Source organism: Hypanus sabinus, chromosome 7, assembly GCF_030144855.1.
Source record: "Hypanus sabinus isolate sHypSab1 chromosome 7, sHypSab1.hap1, whole genome shotgun sequence".
Classification (NCBI taxonomy): Eukaryota; Metazoa; Chordata; class Chondrichthyes; order Myliobatiformes; family Dasyatidae; genus Hypanus; species Hypanus sabinus.
In genome coordinates this window covers 140,092,977-140,111,140 of record NC_082712.1, presented here as the reverse complement: position 1 = coordinate 140,111,140, position 18,164 = coordinate 140,092,977, and the positions used below count along the sequence as shown (strand labels likewise).

At 40.6% G+C, this 18,164-nt stretch overlaps 1 protein-coding gene across 2 annotated transcripts in view; it reads left to right on the top strand.

The window, feature by feature from the left end:
• The window catches only part of LOC132397261 (protein inscuteable homolog), a 400,127-nt gene that overhangs the window by 321,299 nt on the left and 60,664 nt on the right, over nt 1–18,164 (top strand). Inside the window, exon 8 of one of the 2 annotated variants that reach the window (XM_059975773.1) lies at nt 338–509. The exons of the other annotated variant lie outside the window; for it this stretch is intronic. Within the exon in view, the coding sequence (XP_059831756.1) occupies nt 338–509 (172 nt within the window). The remainder of the gene's footprint in view (nt 1–337; nt 510–18,164) is intronic. 2 annotated transcript variants of the gene reach the window in all.

Sequence of the window (18,164 nt, the reverse complement as noted above, 5' to 3'; positions counted from 1 at the left end):
AAAAAGACTTTACTGATTTATTGATGGCTCCAGTTGGACAGAGATGGAGATTAGAAATGGTGGTACGAGTCAATACCAATGTCAGGAGTTGTGTGTCTGCGGGACCGAGAGAGAGAGTGTCAAAAGGTATAATCAACTGGAAATATCATTAACAAGCAACCACCAGCCTTCAGCTAGGTTTATTATTTCATTTCATAATGTTAGAGTACCCCAGTATTTCTTTAGAAGAGTCTGAAAGCTGAATATGAGAAAATTAATCCATGTATACCATTCTGTATTTTGACTGATTGGGACTGCAAGTGTTTTAACTCTTCTTATAATGGTACTCCTCTTGTAGGTGGATGGTGTGTTGTGCTTGGCTGATCTTTTGACTAATGAATCAAATCCTGAAGCTACGCGTGCTGAAGCTGCTGCTGTGGTATCACAGATTACATCTCCCCACCTCCCCTTCACACAGCGCCTCGGCAGCTTCTTGGAAAACATGGAGGATATAGTAACGGCACTTATCAGTAAGTATCTTTTAGGCATAGATTGATCAATGGGAAGCTGATCTCAGAGGTCAAATTTTACACTTTATAGTCTTTAGGTGACACAGGACTAAAAACGTCTTTGCTCCCCGAGAAACCTGTAATATATTGTTACCTAGAGCAACAGAAGCTGTTTGGTATTGGCTTCTTTCTCCTTTTTTTCAGTCCTGATAAAGGGTCTCAGACCAAAACATTGACTGGTTGTTCCTCTCCATAGATGCTGCCTGTCCTGCTGTGTTCCACCAGCATTTTGTGTGTGTTACTTGGTATTGGACGAGTTGTTGGCACCTTTAGTGGAAACAGCTGCCCTACTTAACCACACTTGAGAGAATTCCATCATTGCAGGGGAAGTGTGCAGAATATGGCATCTGAGGCTGGGGTAGTATCTTTGGCAGAGAAAGCGAGGACCAGTAATTACAAACCCAATCAGACCCTTCACCTTCAGGAGGGTTGGTGATGACTAGGTAGATGTTAATTGGACCAATAGTGGTTTGAGCATGGTGAAATTTAAATGGGGTTTCATTTGGGGATCAGGGGTTGATTGGGGTTGTGAGGTGAGGGGGTGCCTGGATAAGATATCTCAATGAGAAACTTGATTATTTCAGGGCATGAAGAGACAACAGAGAGGAGGATGACTTATGAGACTTGGTTAAGTGGGTAGCTGGCCTGGAGTAGCATTCCTAAAGAAGATGTTGTCTTGGCAGTGACTAGCAATAATTGCGTCTAGAATTGCATGAATTTATTTTGCTAGTATCATTTAAAAACAAAAACTATGTCAATCACTCTAGGCAATGGTATTCCGTGCTGAGAACTTGTTCCCAATAAAGTTCAAGTAGTACGAATTTGTTTTAGAAACGTATGCATTTTTTCAAAGTTCATGACTATTTAATGGTGCTAAAGCTTTGCCGGTTCTTGGCCTTTACTTGTTTTCAATGTGATTTCCAACAGTCATGTTTGATGCAATTTGGGTATTTTCAGAGTTCTAAGCATAACAATGGGCTAAATAATTAACAATTAAAATAATTAATAATAAAATAATAAAATAATAACTATTTTAATTGTGCAAAAGTAGTGACTTTTCCATCACATGCTCTAGTGGCACTTACATAGGAAAACACACCTCTGACAAATGCTACTTCACCAGTAATGAGGAATTTATATAAGTGGAGACTTAAAAACAGCAGAATCTTATTTAGATTATGGAGTATTACGATAAGTGTTAAAAGGTTGGTCCTCACCACATAAAGGGTTGTTTTATCTGATGCCATGTTTCTATATTCCTTCATAAATATTTTATGCCAAGTCTTCCCATCTCCTTTGATAACCATATATTTGTCATCTTGGTGAATGGGCTTTGGTGCACTCTTCACCTACAGTCTTAGCTCAAATTCAACAGTATGATTCAGAGTCCCATTCAGAACATTTGACGGGGGTGCCCTGATATTTGAATAAATATAAATACCTTGTCCAGCTCATTGACATTTGTGCAGAAAGTGCTAGCAAGCAAATATGAGGAGGAACGTTCAGTCTGGGATTACTAATGTTAAATGTGAGGGATATGACACCTAATTAGACTCAAGGGTAAAAAATTAGATAATGTGATGTTTAAACAAACAAAAAGGATAGAGTAACTTCTGTCAGTTAGGCTAATGTTGGTGAAAAAGGAATCTCGTAGATGTGTAAAGCAGTATCTTGAGAAGAATTGATAAATCAATGTGGATTTGTTAAGTGGAGGTAATTTTGTAATTGGTTTATTAACATCACTTGCACTGAGATATAATGGATAAATCTGGTTTTGCAAGCCATCCATGCAGATTATTCCAACACTTAAGTACATTGAACAACAGAATGCAGAAAATATTATTGCAGTTATTGTCATAGAGAAAGTTGACTGCAGGAAGACAAATAAGCTTCAAGACCCATGACAAGATAGGTTGAGAGATCAGAAGTTCATCATGTTTCCAGTAAGATGGCAGCACACTTAGATGGAGCAGCCTCTCTGGGTCCAAACAAAGGAATGATTTTTCAGCCTTTATGTCTTTTTTCAAAAAAAAAAAGAATGTTTTTGTTATGGTTTCAACACCTTGTGGGTCATTGGTAATGTAGAATACTATGAGCTCGATACATTGGTTCATTAGAGAGACTGACGGGGGCGCTGTGCTGCCTTGGTTGTAGTGTGGACAATGCCTCACCTGTTGTGACTGTTGGGGAAGGAGACAGCAGAGCTGGCTGTGTGCAGCTGGATTCTGTACTAGGTTGGGGGCTGGGCCCTCCCATAGGTACTGCCTCCAGTGTTCACTTGATGGAAGATGAGCTGGATAGTATTTGTACGGAGACTTGCGTGAGATGAGGAAATACTGGGGGATTGTTCTTGCAGAAACATGGCTCCAGGACATCCATGCACCTTCAATCGACAGGCCATACCACTCGGAGGCTTGGGCTATATTATTATTATTTTTGTAACTATGTTTTTCTACTGTCATTTATGTGCTGTGTGAGGAAGGGTGCCAGCAGTGGCAGTGGGTGGGGAGGCGGATTGACACGGGTGCAGACACACTCAGCCCTGAGACACCAGGCAAGGTAATTAGATTCCAAATAATTGGTTTATTGATCATTGCAGGTTGTCTCTCTGGTGCTTCCTGATCCCTCCCTTCCCCTTTTTCCAACTGTGATTCCCACTCTCAGTCCAGAATAGAGACCCATATCAGAATCAGGTTTATCATCACTCACATATGTCACGTAGTTAGTTTTATCTAGCAGCAGCAGTACAATGCAAAACATAAAATAAGTCCTGTGCAAAAGTCTTAAACTCCCTGGCTGTATATACTGTATGGGCCTAAGACTTTTGAACACCCCTGTAAGTTCGCACCTTGGCCCCAGAGGAACTCTAACGTTTGGATGTATTCATGTGGATGGTTGAATGACAATTAAACTTGATCTTGAACTTGAATCATATAAGAGGTCATCCAACAGTTTTATAACAGCGGGTTAGAGACTATGCTTAACCCAGGTGTTGCATGCTTTAAAGCTTTCATACCTTCTGGGAGGTGTGAGAAGAGAGAACGAATGGGGTGAGCAGGGTCTTTGATTATGCTGGCAGCTTTTCAAGTTTGAATCTATTGTCAGCTCACTGTACATACACAGAGCCAAATGAAACAGCATTCCTATGGACCATGGTGCACCCAAAATGCATATCACACACACAGCACATAAAGCAAATTATTACCACAAATAATTTAATAAAATATAATTTGAAGTGCATTTAAAGTGCACAGTACAGTAAACAGCTCTCTGTCCTGGTGACAAGACCTGGGAGATCACAGCCTGAGGGAAGAAGCTGTTACCTAGTCCTGATGTTTCTCTACTTCTCTCTTGATGTTACTGTGTCAAAGAGATTATGGGATGGTTGGTTTGGATCCTCAACAATGCTTTGGAGACTTTATACAGCACATCCAGAAACCATCACAAACGTGGTGAGGGAGATCCCAGTGATTCTCTCTGCAGTTTTCACTAACCTCCGTAGGGTCTTGTAGTCTGATGCCTTGCAGCTTCCTGACCACACAATGACGCAGCCAGACAGAAAACTCTCGATGGTGCTCTGAACAGAAAGTTGTTAGAAAGGGACAGGGAGCTATGCATGCCGCAATCTCCTCAGAAACTGTAAATGCTGCTGTGTCTTGGTGACTAATGAAAAGATGTTGTGTGTCCAGGTTACCGATCTACTGTCCATTACACCATTGGCTTTTAGCGCAGCAATGAAGGTCTTCTTTGGCAGTGTTCAGGGCCTTCATCATAGTGTCAGTGGCATGGCTTTCACTACTGTCAGTCCTGCAAATTCCAGGTGGATGCTATCATACTCAGAGGTAGAAGAATTCTTCATTGCTGTTTCCATAACAGTTTTGGTTTTACCAGTCAGGGTTGTTAGCCCTGAGCTGAACTCCCCAAACCTGAGGGATGGGAGGAACACTCTTCATCTGGCCTCTACCCTTTGACCTGTTTGGCATGGGTGGCCCTACCAAGAGCCAAAACATAAAGCCCTGACTCTAACCAGCAGAGCCCTCTGGGTCATTGAGGCACGCAAGCCTTGAAACCACAAGGTTGTGGACCCTTGAAGGGGGCCCAAGTTAGTTAATTCATTTTGTGCACAATAAGAAACTTGGTTCTCTTCACTCTCTTTACAACAGAGCTACTGATATTCAATGGAGAGTGCAGTCCTGAAGCCAACAATCATCTTTGTTGTGTCCAAGTTGTTCTCACACCATTTGAATAGCCTTTCTGTATGCTGACTCATTATTGCCGATAAGGTCAACTACTGTTTCTGTTGTATCATCAGTGAACTTGATGATATAGCTTGAGCTGTATCTGGCAGTGCAGTTGTGTGTCAGCAGCAGGCTGAGTACATAGCCCTGGAGGCATGATGGAGATTGAGACGTTGCTGCCAGCTCGGACTGACTGGGGCTTTTCCATCAAGAAGTCCAGAGAGGGGTGTTGAGTCTCAAAAAGGACAGTTTACCCACCAAGGCAGTAGGAAGTACAGAGAGAGAAAACAGAGGGGAAGCTGGCATCCAGATGGACTGAGCCGTGTCTATAATTTTTTTGCATTCTTAGGCATAGCGATTGCCATACTGAGCTACATCCAGACGGGACATTTTCTACGGTGCATTTGTGAGGCAAAGGGAACATGTCAAAAATCTTTAGCTTTCTGAGAAGATAGAGATAGGTGGTGAGCTTTCCTGTCCATAGTGCCTACTGATGGTGATGCTTGGATCTTGAAGTTTTCAACCATCTCTGTTTCAGCACCATTGATGCATGTACTCCACCTCGCACCCTGAAGTCAATGATCAGCTCTTTTGTTTGCTGACATTGAGAGAAAGGATGTCATTTTGATACTATCCCACTTGGCTATCTATCTCCTTCTTGTACGCTGTCTTGTTGTCGATTGAGATCTGGCCTGCTATAGTTGTGTCATCGGTGAACTGGTAGATTGAGTTAGAGCAGAATCATGTCACATTGCTACAGGGGTAAAGTAGGAGGCTGGGTACTTGGCGTTGGGGGCGGGGGGGGGGGGTAGCAGTGTTGAGGACAGTTATGTCAGAGTTGCCTATCCTTTCTGATTGCAGTCTGTTTGTCAGAAAGTCAAGGATCCAGTTGCTGAGTTGTAAGTCTAGGAGTTTGGAGATTAGTTAGAATCAGTATCAGGATCTGGTTTAATGTCGCTGGCATACAGTATGTCATGAAATTTGTTGATTTATTGTTATGAGCCCTTCGGACCAGCAAGGGGCGCTAGGTAGCAGCAAGTCTTGATGCACCTGAATGTCATTTATTTTTTATTAGAGTTGTTTAATAACTACTTTTATCATTAAGCTCCCACTATGTTTTCCATGATGCTCGTTATGTGAATACAGTTTCCTCATGCTTCCCGTTCTTAAGTGATTAGTTTTTGATTTTGACCCCATGTGTTTCTTATGTTTTTGTTCTATTTAAGATTATTCTGGACTGGCACTCATCAGCGAGTCCTGTATTGGTGTTGTGTGTGAACTACTGTTATCTGCGCTGAACTCCTGATTAAGTGAGCTCTTAGTTTGATTCTTCCCTGTGTTATTCTCCAGTACCATATTCAAGTTTGCTGATGACACCACTGTTGTGAGCCGTTTCAAAGGTGGTGCTGCATCAGCATGCCGGAGGGAGAATGAAAATTTAGCTCCGTGGTGTCATAACAACAACCACTCATTCAATGTCAGCAAGACCAAGGAAGTGATTGGAGACTTCAGGAGAGGGAAGTTAGATCCATGAGGGAGTCCTCATTGGAAGATCAGAGGTGCAGAGGGTTAATAACTTTGAATTCCTGAGTATTACTATTTCAGAAAACCGGTCCTGAACCGAGCAATAAACACAATTGTGAAGAAAGCACGGCAGCGCCTCAACTTCCTTAGGCATCTGCAGAGATGCGGCATAACACTAAAAATTTTGACAAACTTCTATAGATGTGTAGTGCAGAGTATATTGACTGGCTGCTTCATGGTCTGGTATGGAAATACCAATGCCCTTGAAAAGAAAATCCTACAAAAGGTAATAGATTCAGTCCAGTACATCATGAGTAAAGCCTCCTCAACCATTGAGCACATCTACGTGAAATGCTGTCACAGGAAAGAAGCATCCACCCTCAAAGATCCATCCAGGCATGCTCTTTTCTGGCTGCTGCAATCAGATAGTAGACTTGCACAACCAGGTTAAAAGACAGTAACTGCCCCTCAACCATTAGGCTCTTGAACAAAAGGGGATAACTACACTCCTGCCCATCCATTGAGATGTCCTCACAACCAATGATTTTGCTTTAAGGGCTCTTTATCTTGATATTTCATGTTCTCATTATTTATTGCCATTTATTTATATTTACATTTGCACAGCTTGTTGTCTTCTGCACTCTGGTTCTTTCATTGATCTTGTTATGCTTACTATTCCATAGATTTGCTGAGTATGCCCACAGGAAAATGAATCTCAGGTTGTATATGGTGACATATAATGATAATAAAATTTACTTTGAACTTTTTGAATAAATCTTCATTGTTAATTTCTACTAATGGGTCCTGAGTTTAGGTCTGCTTGTCTGAAGGTAGTTACATTAGTGGCAGCAGTACATTACTGTGGGAAGGGATAGAATGGAATCACAGTATGGGGACATGACTTCAGGAGCAGGCAGACAATGGGCCTACTGGACAGTCAGGTTTATGGATCATAGGTAGGAGATACAATCAAACAGTGTGGAATAAGGAATTATGAGCTTGGTGACAGTGGATGGGAGTTCTCCAGAGATGCTGTGGTCATTTCCCACCTACAACCACAACACTTCCCATACTCTTGATCTCCTCAATGACTTTCAATTCTCTGGTGTTGACTGCTTCATTTTCACCATGTATGTTCAGCCTCTGTACTCTTCTATCCTCCATCAAGGAGGCCTTAAAGTTCTCCACTTCTTTCTGAACAAAAGAACCAACCAATTTCCCTCCACCACCGCCCTCCTTCATCTGGCAGAACTGATCCTCACCCTCAACAATTTTTCCTTCAGCGCCTCCCACCTTACCCAGACTCAAAGGGTAGCCTTAGGCAGCTGTGTGGGCCCCAGCTATGCCTGCTTCTTTGTTCTTTGTAGAACTGCCCATGTTTGAAGCCCGCCCCAGTAATACACCCCAAGCCTACCTCCGCTGCATTGATGACTGCATGAGTGTTGCTTCATGTACCTATGTCAATTTCATCAACTTTACCTCTAGTTTCACCCTGCCCTTAAATACACCTGGTCCATTTCTGACACTTCCTTCCCCTTTCGTGATCTCTCTGTCTTAATTTCTGGTGACAAGCTGTTGATGGACACATTTTATAGACCTACCAATGCCCACAAGGATCTTGTAAAAATGCTATTCCCTTTTCTCAGTTCCTTTGCTCCGCTGTATCTGTTCCCAGGATGTGACTTGCTTTTCCAGGACATCGGAGATGTTTTCCCTCTTCAAAGACTGGGGTTTCTTTTCCTCCACTATTGATGGTGCCCTCAGCTGCTTCTCCACCATTTCCTGAACTTCTGCGCTCACTTATCTTCCTGCCACCTTAACAGTGATAGAGTTTCTTTTGTCCTAACCTACCACCTCACGAGCCTCTGCATCCATCACATCATCCTTCGCAACTTCCACCATCTCCTACCACAAAACGTATCTTTATCTCCTCCTTTTGCTTTCCTTAGTGATCGCTCCCTCCGCGATTCTCTCATTTGTTCATCCCTCCCAGCACATAGCACTGTAAGCAGCCTAAGTGCTACACATGCCCATTCGCCTCCTTCCTCACAACCATTCAGGGACCCAAGCAGTACTTCCAGGTGAGCCAACACTTTTCCCGTCAATCTGCTGGGGTGGCCTATTATGTCCAGTGCTCCCGATGTGGCTTTCTCTACACTGGTGAGACCCACTGTAAATCTCTTCCATTCCATATCCACGAAAAGTGGAACTTCCATGTGGCCAAACATCTTAATTCCTACTCCTATTCCCATTCCAAGATGAGTTCATATTCAGGGTAGAGGAACAACATCTTATATTCGTTCTGTCTGGCTAGACTCCAACCTGATGGCATGAATATCAATTTCTATTTCTGCTATTTTTCCCCTACCCCTCCTCTCTTCTCTTCCCCGCCCTGGCATTTTATTTTTTCTCACCTGCCTGCTACTTCCCCCTGGGTCCCCACCTCCTTCCCTTTCTCCTGTGGTCGACTCTCCTCTCCTGTCAGATTCCTTCATCTTCAGCCCTCATCTATCACCTTCTATCTAGCCTCCTTCCTCTCCCCTCACCTTTTTTATTTTGGCATCCTCTCCCTTCCTTTTCAGTCCTGAAGAAGGGTCTCGGACTGAAACGTCAACTGTTCATTCATTTCTATAGATGATGCCTGACCTTCTGAGTTCCTCCAGCATTTTGTGTGTGTTGCTTTGGATTTCCAGATTTTCAAATTGGCCTTTTTCATATTTAAGTATTCAATACTGGAGTCTGTCCCAAAGGCCTATGAGTACAAACTGCAAACACCAAAATTTATCCCTTTTGTAACAGTGTCGAGGGATGTCTCCATAAATACAAGAAGGTGAGGTAACAAAACATGTCTTTCCTAAACTAAGTTGTGAGTGCCATGGATACACCTTTAATGATGTGCTAATAGCAGAAACAATCATCTCCTTTCCTGATGTGGTTTCAATGGGGCAGAATCGGAATGATTGGGTTCACTAGTCACATAACATTCATTGATAGTTAAATTGTCTACAGGTTTTATTTCCTGAAGACTGGTTCCCAATTTAGTTCATCCATAATTATGCCATCATAACTCCAAATTGATCCCAAACAGGATTCCATAGCACGCGATAAGGTACTGAGGAGAGCGAAGAAACAGAAAATGCGGAAACACTCAGCAGGCCAGGCTGCATCTGCGGAAGGAGAAACAGTACTGATGTTACAAGTTGTTAGAACTGGCATAGAGAGAAACCAAGTTAATTAGAAGTTGCAGGGAGGAAAGAGAACATGCTGGAAAAATGCAGCAGGTCAGGCAACAAGCACCTTGCACTGGAGGAACAGAAGGTGCGTGTGTTCTGTATCCATGGGATCCTGGAAGTCAATGGGACAGTGGTTAAGAAGGCATAGGGATACTTCTATTATTCATAGAGGGAGAATAGAAGACCCTGCTAACATTGATTAAGATATCTGTCAGACTTGAGGTACAGCTGTACGCCTGTGATGTGATGGATCAAGGGAGTGCACAAAGGAAATTCCAAAGATCTCTTTAGTGCTCGAAAATTAAAGCTAAGAGGGAAGATTGATTAGGCCAGAGCATTCTTGAGAGAGGCTGTGGGGGAGGAGCATTGGGGGGCTGAAAGGTGAAAGGATGTCCTTGTTCTAAAGAGATGTTCTTCTATTCTGAAGCTGTGCTGCCTGGTCCAAGAGTCACAAGTATTGGAAACATCCTTTCCATGTCCACTCTATCTCAGCCTTTCAGTATTCAATAGGCTTTAAAGCAATCCCCTGTCATTCTTCTAAACTCTAACGGGTACAGGCCCAGAGCAATCAAAAGCTTCTCATATGTTCATCTTTTCATTCCATAAATGATTCTTGTAAACCACCTCTGGACCCTCTTCAATTACCGCACATCTTTTCTTAGAGAAGGGCCCAAAACTGCTCACAAATACTCCAGATGTTCTCTGACCAATGCCTTATAAAGTCTCAGCATTACTTCTTGCTTTTATATTCTAGTCCTGTTGAAATGAAAGCTATCATTGCACTTGCCTTCCTTACTGTAATACAACCTGAAAGTTAACCTTTAGGCATTCCAAAGTCCCTTTGTACCTCTGATTTCTGAATTTATTCCCCATTTAGAAAATAGTCTATGCCAATTGTGGACTAGTTATGGACACAATGCCAACCCCTGTGGAATACCACTAGACACCAGCATCAAACTAGAAAGGAGTCCTTATTCCCACTATACCTTTTGCCATTTGGCCATGCTAGTATCCTTCCTGTAATACCTAGGGTTCTTATCTTCTTTAGTAGCCTTATGCTTGGCATCTTGTCAAAGGGAAACAGCATCCACTGATTTCCCTTTGTCCATCTGTCTGTTATTTCCTCAAAGGACTCCAAATTAGTTGAGTAAGATTCCCCATTAAGGGTATTATGTGGCTTCAACCTATTTTTATTGTGTGCCTCCTCGTGCTTCAAAATGTCATCCTTAATAATGAACTCCACCATTTTGTCAACCACTGCAGCCAGATTAAATGGTTTATAATTTTCTGTCTTTTGTCTCCCTCTCTTCTTAAAGAGTGGCATTTGTGATTTCCAGTCCTCCAGAAACATTCCAGAATTTAGTGATTCTTGAAAAATCACTACTAATGTCTCTATAAACTTTTCAGCTCCCTCTTTCAGAACCCTCCTTTGTAGTACACCTGGTCCAGGTACAGTAACTTAATTACATTCAGACCTTTCAGATTTACAAGCACCTTCTCCTTAGAATTAACAACTGCACTCACTTCTGTCTCCTGACCATTTCGAATTTCTGGTATACCGGTGGTGTCTTCTGCAATGAAGACTGATGTAAAATGCTTCTTCAGTTCATCTGCCATTGCTTTTTCCCCTATTACTCCTCTCCAGCATCACTTTCCAGTGGTCCGATCTGCATTCTTGCCTCTCTTTTACTCTTTATTCATCTGAAAAAAAACATCATTTCTCTTATTGCTTCATTCATGCCTTCTGTTGGTTTTTAAAAGCTTCCAAATCCTCTAGCTTCCCACTAATGTTTGCTATATTGTATACCACCTCTTTTGCTTCTTTGTTATGTTCAACTTCTCTTGTCAGCTACAGTTGTCTCATCTTCCATTTAGAATGGTGCTCCTTCATTGGGATGAACTGGTCTTGTGTCTTCTAAATTGCTCCCAGAAACTCCAGCCATTGATGCTCCACTGTCATCCCTGCTAATGTCTTCTTCTAATCATCTTTGTCCAGCTCCTCTCTTATGCCTTTTACTTCACTGTAATACTGACACATCCAAGTTTAGCTTCTCCTTTTCAAGATGAATGTGAGATAAATTCTATCATATTATGATCACGGTCTTCTAAAGATTATTTTGCTTTAAGCTCCCTAATTAAATCCAATTCATTACGCACAACACCCAGTCCTGAATTGCCATTTCCTTAATGGTCTCAACCGCAAGCTACTCTAAAAATCCATCTTGTTGGTATTTTACACATTTCTTCTCTTGAGATCCAGCAGCAAACCTGATTTTCCCAGTGTGCTGTCATATTAAACTCCCCTAAGACCATTGTACCATTATCCTTTTTACATGCCTTAACAAACTCCTGTTGTAACTTGTACCCCACATCCTGAATACAGTTTAGAGGCCTGTATAAAACTCCCAACAGGATCTTTTTACCCTTACAGTTTCTTAACTCTGCTCACAAGGATTCTATATCTTCTGATCCTATGTCACTTCTTTCCAAGGATTTGATTTCAGTTTTTACCAACACACCACACCACTCTCTCTGTCCACTTGCCTGTCCTTTTGATATGATGTTTACCTTTGGAACCTAGGCTCCCAGCTATGATCTTCCTTAAAGCATGGCTCTGTAATACCCATGACATCATTGCTGCCAATTTCTAAATGTGCTACAGGATCCTTTATCTTATCTTGTATATGCATTCATTCAAGTATAACACCTCCAGCCCTGTAGTCACCACCTTTCCTGTTCAATTTTGTCTCTGTCACCTGAAGTTAAATTCTTACCCTTTTCCCAAACGTTTTGTTTTATTTTTTATTCCTGTCTTCCTATGATTGAATAGTGCAGAGAGAGTGCAAAGGAAGGAGTTAATATATTTGGCCAGGAACACTGGAGCAAGCTAATATTTGCACCATCATGAAGCTATGTTCTGAACATATGTTTGGTTCTTTTGCTCATTTGAAAGTGACATATGGCTTTGCATAAGCAAAGTTCTAAAGATAATTTCAATTACAAGCGTGTCAGTTGAAGGGGCTGATGAAAGGTAGATTGGCATTAAACTGCAAAGGTTTGTACAATCAAGTTGGGCAATTAAAAACTTTACTTCACTTGTCATCATCTCCAGTAAAGTATACACATCTGCCAGTGAGATGAGGACGTTAGGGTTGCTTGGATAGAGAAGCAGATTCAAAGGGGATGAAATACATAAATTAGGTTTCAAAAGGAGCCTGTTTTCATCAACTTCAAATAAAAATGTTAATGCTATTCTGTACTCAGTGGACTAAATCCCATGTCAGCTGTATGGGAGGTTTGGTACTTGAAAGGTCACAAAGCAGAAGGTTTTTTATTGCGCATCTTGCTGGCATACATGAAGAGGTAGGACTCAGGAGTTTAGTTTCAGCCTTCCAGTTTGCTGATCAGCACTAACCCAATCTACCTTCATTTTGTAAATGTACAGGGTCAGAAAGGGAGAGTACATTAAACTATGAAAATAAATGATAACTTCTGGAATTTTTATTGCAACTTAGCATGCATCATATGGGGAAATCAGAACCACAAACACTTGGATGGCTTTAAATATCTTGATGGCTTTTGTAGGAGGAAACTGAAAGAACACATGGAGTTGCTCTTTGAAGTAAGGGGTGATTTTTATTAAAAACTGGTGCACATCAGGAGAGCAGTCAAAGCTGATCTACCTGAACATGAACAGGGTAGAGCTTTTGCATTCTCAGTTGATGAGATTACCAATAAAACTGCATTTTGATAATAGAATGTTGGCTACAGGAAGACTTAATTAAGTAACAGACTAGATCCTAATTACAGTGTAAAATGATTATACACAGATCTAACAATAATCCAATTTTCCCTTACAACAATGTTTGCACGCTATAACATAATTAATTGATCTTTGGATCTCATTGCTGATGCATTCCATGTCCAGGCTTTGTCTGTGGTTCCGGGTTACCACATTAGCACAATCTACATCCCTATTTACTAGCTACTATCCCTTTTGCTTTGCAGGTGCAGCAGACTGTCAAGAAAGCAAATGGAATGTTGGCCTTCTTTGCTAGAGGGATTGAATTTAAGAGCAGGGAGGTTATTCTGAAATGGTACAGGGTACTGGTGAGGCCGCACCATCTGCCGGAGCAAACTGATCTGTACATTTATTTCTACTCCATCTAATATTGACTATGAAGATCCTGCTGAATATCCCACTCCCAACAACTCTATCAAGCCCCTTTTCATTCTCTGCCTTAAACTCATTATAAGCAACTTCACTACCCAGCAAATGTTGGAAAAGGTGATTTGCACTGTCCCCATAAACAAGGGAATTGTAAAGCAATCAGGTTAAAGACTAACTGCACATGGTCATAGCCTGGTACTAGAGTAACCTTTATGCCCATATCTTCCAATGCTAACCCCAAATCTCCAGTGTCCCTCTGGACCTCCTACACTGTGGTGCACTTGTGGTAAAAGGGAGTCATGCAGTGAACGATTCCCACATGGAGCAGTCCTGTTGCGTTACTGTACAAGTTTCATTGTCACTTAAATGTGAATCATTCATTAGTCTTCTGTGTTGTAGCAGGATAAATATAAACATGCATGCTCCCTTCTCCTCGTCCTCCTCCTCATCTGGCAGTCTGACTTAAAGATGCATTACCACCACCAACTGGACTGGAGTGTTGTCTAGAGAACTGGGAAATAAAACCCTTACCACTCTTTCAAATGAGAGCTAAATTACACCCCACCCCAAAATCCTTATAGATTGTAAATAGTGAAAGGTGATAGTGTAGTAAATTATAGTCACTCCCAAAACTTGAAGTTTTTACATGAAAACAATCAGCTCCCAAAGATTGTGATGAAGTCTGCATTTAATTTCCTTCCGTATGATATGCTATACTCTGTAATAGTATATATTCAACTGTTTCCATAAGACATAGGAGCAGAATTAGGCCATTTGGCCTATTGAATCATGGAGCAGACTCAATCATAGCTAATCTTTTTCTCCCCCCTCCTCAGTCCCATTCCCCAGCCTTCCTGTAACCTTCGATACTGTGTCCAATCAAGAACCTATCCAGTACTGCCTTAATAAGGCCATAAGCCATAGGAGCAGAATTAGGCTATTTTGCCCACTGAGTCTTCTCCACCATTCAATCATGGCTGATACTAATTTTCTCCTTTATAATGACAACAAAACCGACGTTTTCCAACAAGGAATAATTAAACATAGTATGCCGTATCCCATCCCTCCTTATTTTACTCACTTCTCCCAAAAGCACAGCTGTTTTGTGTATTCTGTAAATGTGTCTCCCTTTATGTTCATTATCCCACAACTCTTGCCATACCCCCCAATTCTTAGCAAATAAAAAGCTAAGGGGTTGGTAGAGCTATGTGGAAGATCTATATCCACAGCTCAACATTTAATGGCTTTGTTAGTTAAGCAATCAACCTGCTCATTCCCCTCAACACCCCTACATGCTGGGACCCACTAGAGGAAGACATGTAAGCCAATACTTTGAACATGAAACAATGCTTGATGAGCTTCCAACAGTAAATCTGACCTTCTACTCATAGAACTTGCTTTAAGACTAATCAAAACCAAAAAGGAATCTGAATTAATTACAACTTTGTGAGACAAATATCCTCCACCCCCCTGTAAGCCCAAAATGAAGGCAACCAATTCTGCTGTATATTCTGATAAATGGTTAGTAAAACATTTCTTTATTGTTACCTGTAATTCAGATACAAACAGCCACACCAACATTCCAGTTAAATTATCTTTTGATTCATCTGTAAAAATGTGTCAGGATGCTGGAGCAGGGATCCAATCACAGACCTAATACTGTGCACACTGTATTAATCGAGTAACAAATCCTGACGTGCAAAGAAGGTCAGCATCAACATTCAGGCTGAGATCAGAACATCCACAAAAATCCAAAAACCAGAATCAGGAAACAGGCAGAGTCAATATTCAGACAGAGAGTTCAGATACAAATGCTAGAAAGGTTCAGGAAAACTCACCAGCATAATCTATCAATAAACAGGTGAAAACACAGGACTGAAATACATTGAGCAATAAACCGAGAGGCAGATGATAGGTGGAGCACAATGAGACACAGGCGGCAGCAATACAGGTAATAATGAGAAACAGATAAGAGACAGAGTATTCAGTAATACAGAGGCTGGAGTACAGCAGGAGCGGGGACAGGAGCACGTGACAATACAAAACCACAGACTGACAGCTAGGGGGAAACACACAAAAAGACAGAGTTCAACTGGAGGTACTGACAAAACAATAATATAATAATCTTCCTTAATATATTGATGGACCAACAGACTCTCAGGTATAGCAGAATCCTTAGACTTGATTAACATAATCTAAAATCAACTAAAGCCTCTGGAAAAGAACAAGGTGGGGTTACTGAAAAAGCTACAGTGGGATATATTGCATAATCCAACAAACCTATATTCCAAGCGTGATAAGAACCCAGCCACACAAAACCAAAAACACTCTTCTTGTGATGTTCCCAACAGTCCTCCAACACATCTATAAAAGGGCGATCATTTCTTTGCTCCCTCGAATTAATCCAGTATGTGTTAGCATCAACTTCAACCTCCACAATAATAAGGGTAATTGTCCCATTTTGACCAGTAAAGCTAAAACAGGAAATGTCCTTACTACACAACAACAGTCTTACAACCTGTGCTTGTATCATATCTGAACATTTTAAAGTTGAAGATGAAGCTGATCTGTAAGCCACACATAGTCAAGAACAGATCTAATTAAACAAATATAAATGGCCAACAAAGGTTTTCTTGTAGCACCCCACGAATACCGACAGATAGCTGAGAATATTTAATGCTCCTTTACACTTATCAATTATCTTACTGATATGGTGCTTCCATGTAAGCTTCTTATCCATTCACATGCTGAGAAGTCTTACCACTGACACTTCTTCAAGAGTTTGCCCATAAAATTTCAAATCAAGTGCAGGTCTATTGTTCCTCTTTATAAAACACACAACTTGTGTTTTAGATACTGAAAGCTCAAATCCCCATCTATTTGCATACTGTTTGACCTTATTAATTGCTAATTGCATCCTATATACAGCAAAATTGATTTATAAGGCTTGTAAAATTTAACCACTTTAATACCCCTAATTGTTGAATCAAGTATTTCTACTACAAGTACCTCATTCATTTTATTCACATCTACAACTCTATATCCTATCCCTTTCATTATAAAACTGGCAACATCACCCTCTCTACCAACTAATCTATCACACCTAAAAACAAAATAATCCTGCAAAGAAAAACTTACATGTGAAAACAACTAGATTCCCTGAATATATATAACATCAGGAGGATTTGACAAATCAGAAATGAACTTCTTAAAGTCATGACCATTATAAATCAGGCTTCTTGCATTCTACTGCAGTATTTTTAATTCCATTATATATGGACCTTCACAAGTAGACTGGGATACCGATACCTTACCCATTAGAACTTTATTTACAGATTCCCACATAACATCAGTTATTCCAAGATACTTTCAGAAGCTCTCACATTAAATTTTAATTTCCTCAATACAACAAGATGTCTGAGCAGTGCAATTCACCACATCCATTATAAACATCACAAATCTCATTTTATCTGCTTGTATCTTCAGTATGAGAACTGTGATGTCAACATATATCTATTGACTTCACAATCTGTTCTCTAACTGGTAATAATGATCAACATTTGGTTTAACTTTTTGCAAGACCTCTGCAAACTATACTTTAACCTGGTCAACTTCAGCTGCCTTCTTAAGAACTTCACATTCTATATATCCTCCACAATTACAACTGTTAAACCTTATACCTTGTCCATAATCTTCATACTAATGTTCCCTACTACACTTACTACATATTAGTTTCCCACGACATCCTACTGCACCATGTCCAAATCTCTGATATTTATAAATCTAAGAGGAGGTGGAATATAAAAGCTCATAAATTATAACTAACATACCCTAAACTAACTTTATCAGGGAGTTTTACCTGATCAAAATAAATCAATACAGATAAATTGTCCATCTTTTCCCCACTTCTAACTACTTGCAATCTCTTTACCTCCTTAACCTTATCTCCCAATAAATGACGTTTATCCTCCTTTATTGAAATTTCCACTGGAACACTTAATATGACATCTCTAATATCTCTATTTTCATAAGGCAACATAGATATTTTGTTTTTCCAAGCAAAGTCTTTAAGTATAATGTCTTCTCACACTGTTTATTATCCTTACAAATGATTAACATATTCCTTACTCTCAAAGTATAGGCACAATCTAAGTCCCCAAAGCAGATTTAAACTCTTTAGTTAGCCTAATAGGATTAATGGAAGAAAGCTGTTCCAAGTCAAATTTAAACCATAAAACCTTCATTTTTATTTTCAAAAAATCCCGCCCTTTCTCTCACAAACAAGAGAAAATCTGTAGATGCTGGAAATCTGAGCAACACACACAAAATGCTGCTTGGCCTGCTGAGCTTCTCCAGCAATTTCATTCTGTCACCCTTCCCCTCCATCATTTGAAATCACTCCAATATTATGCTTCTTCTTCCGTTTTCAAAATCTAGATTCAACTTCACT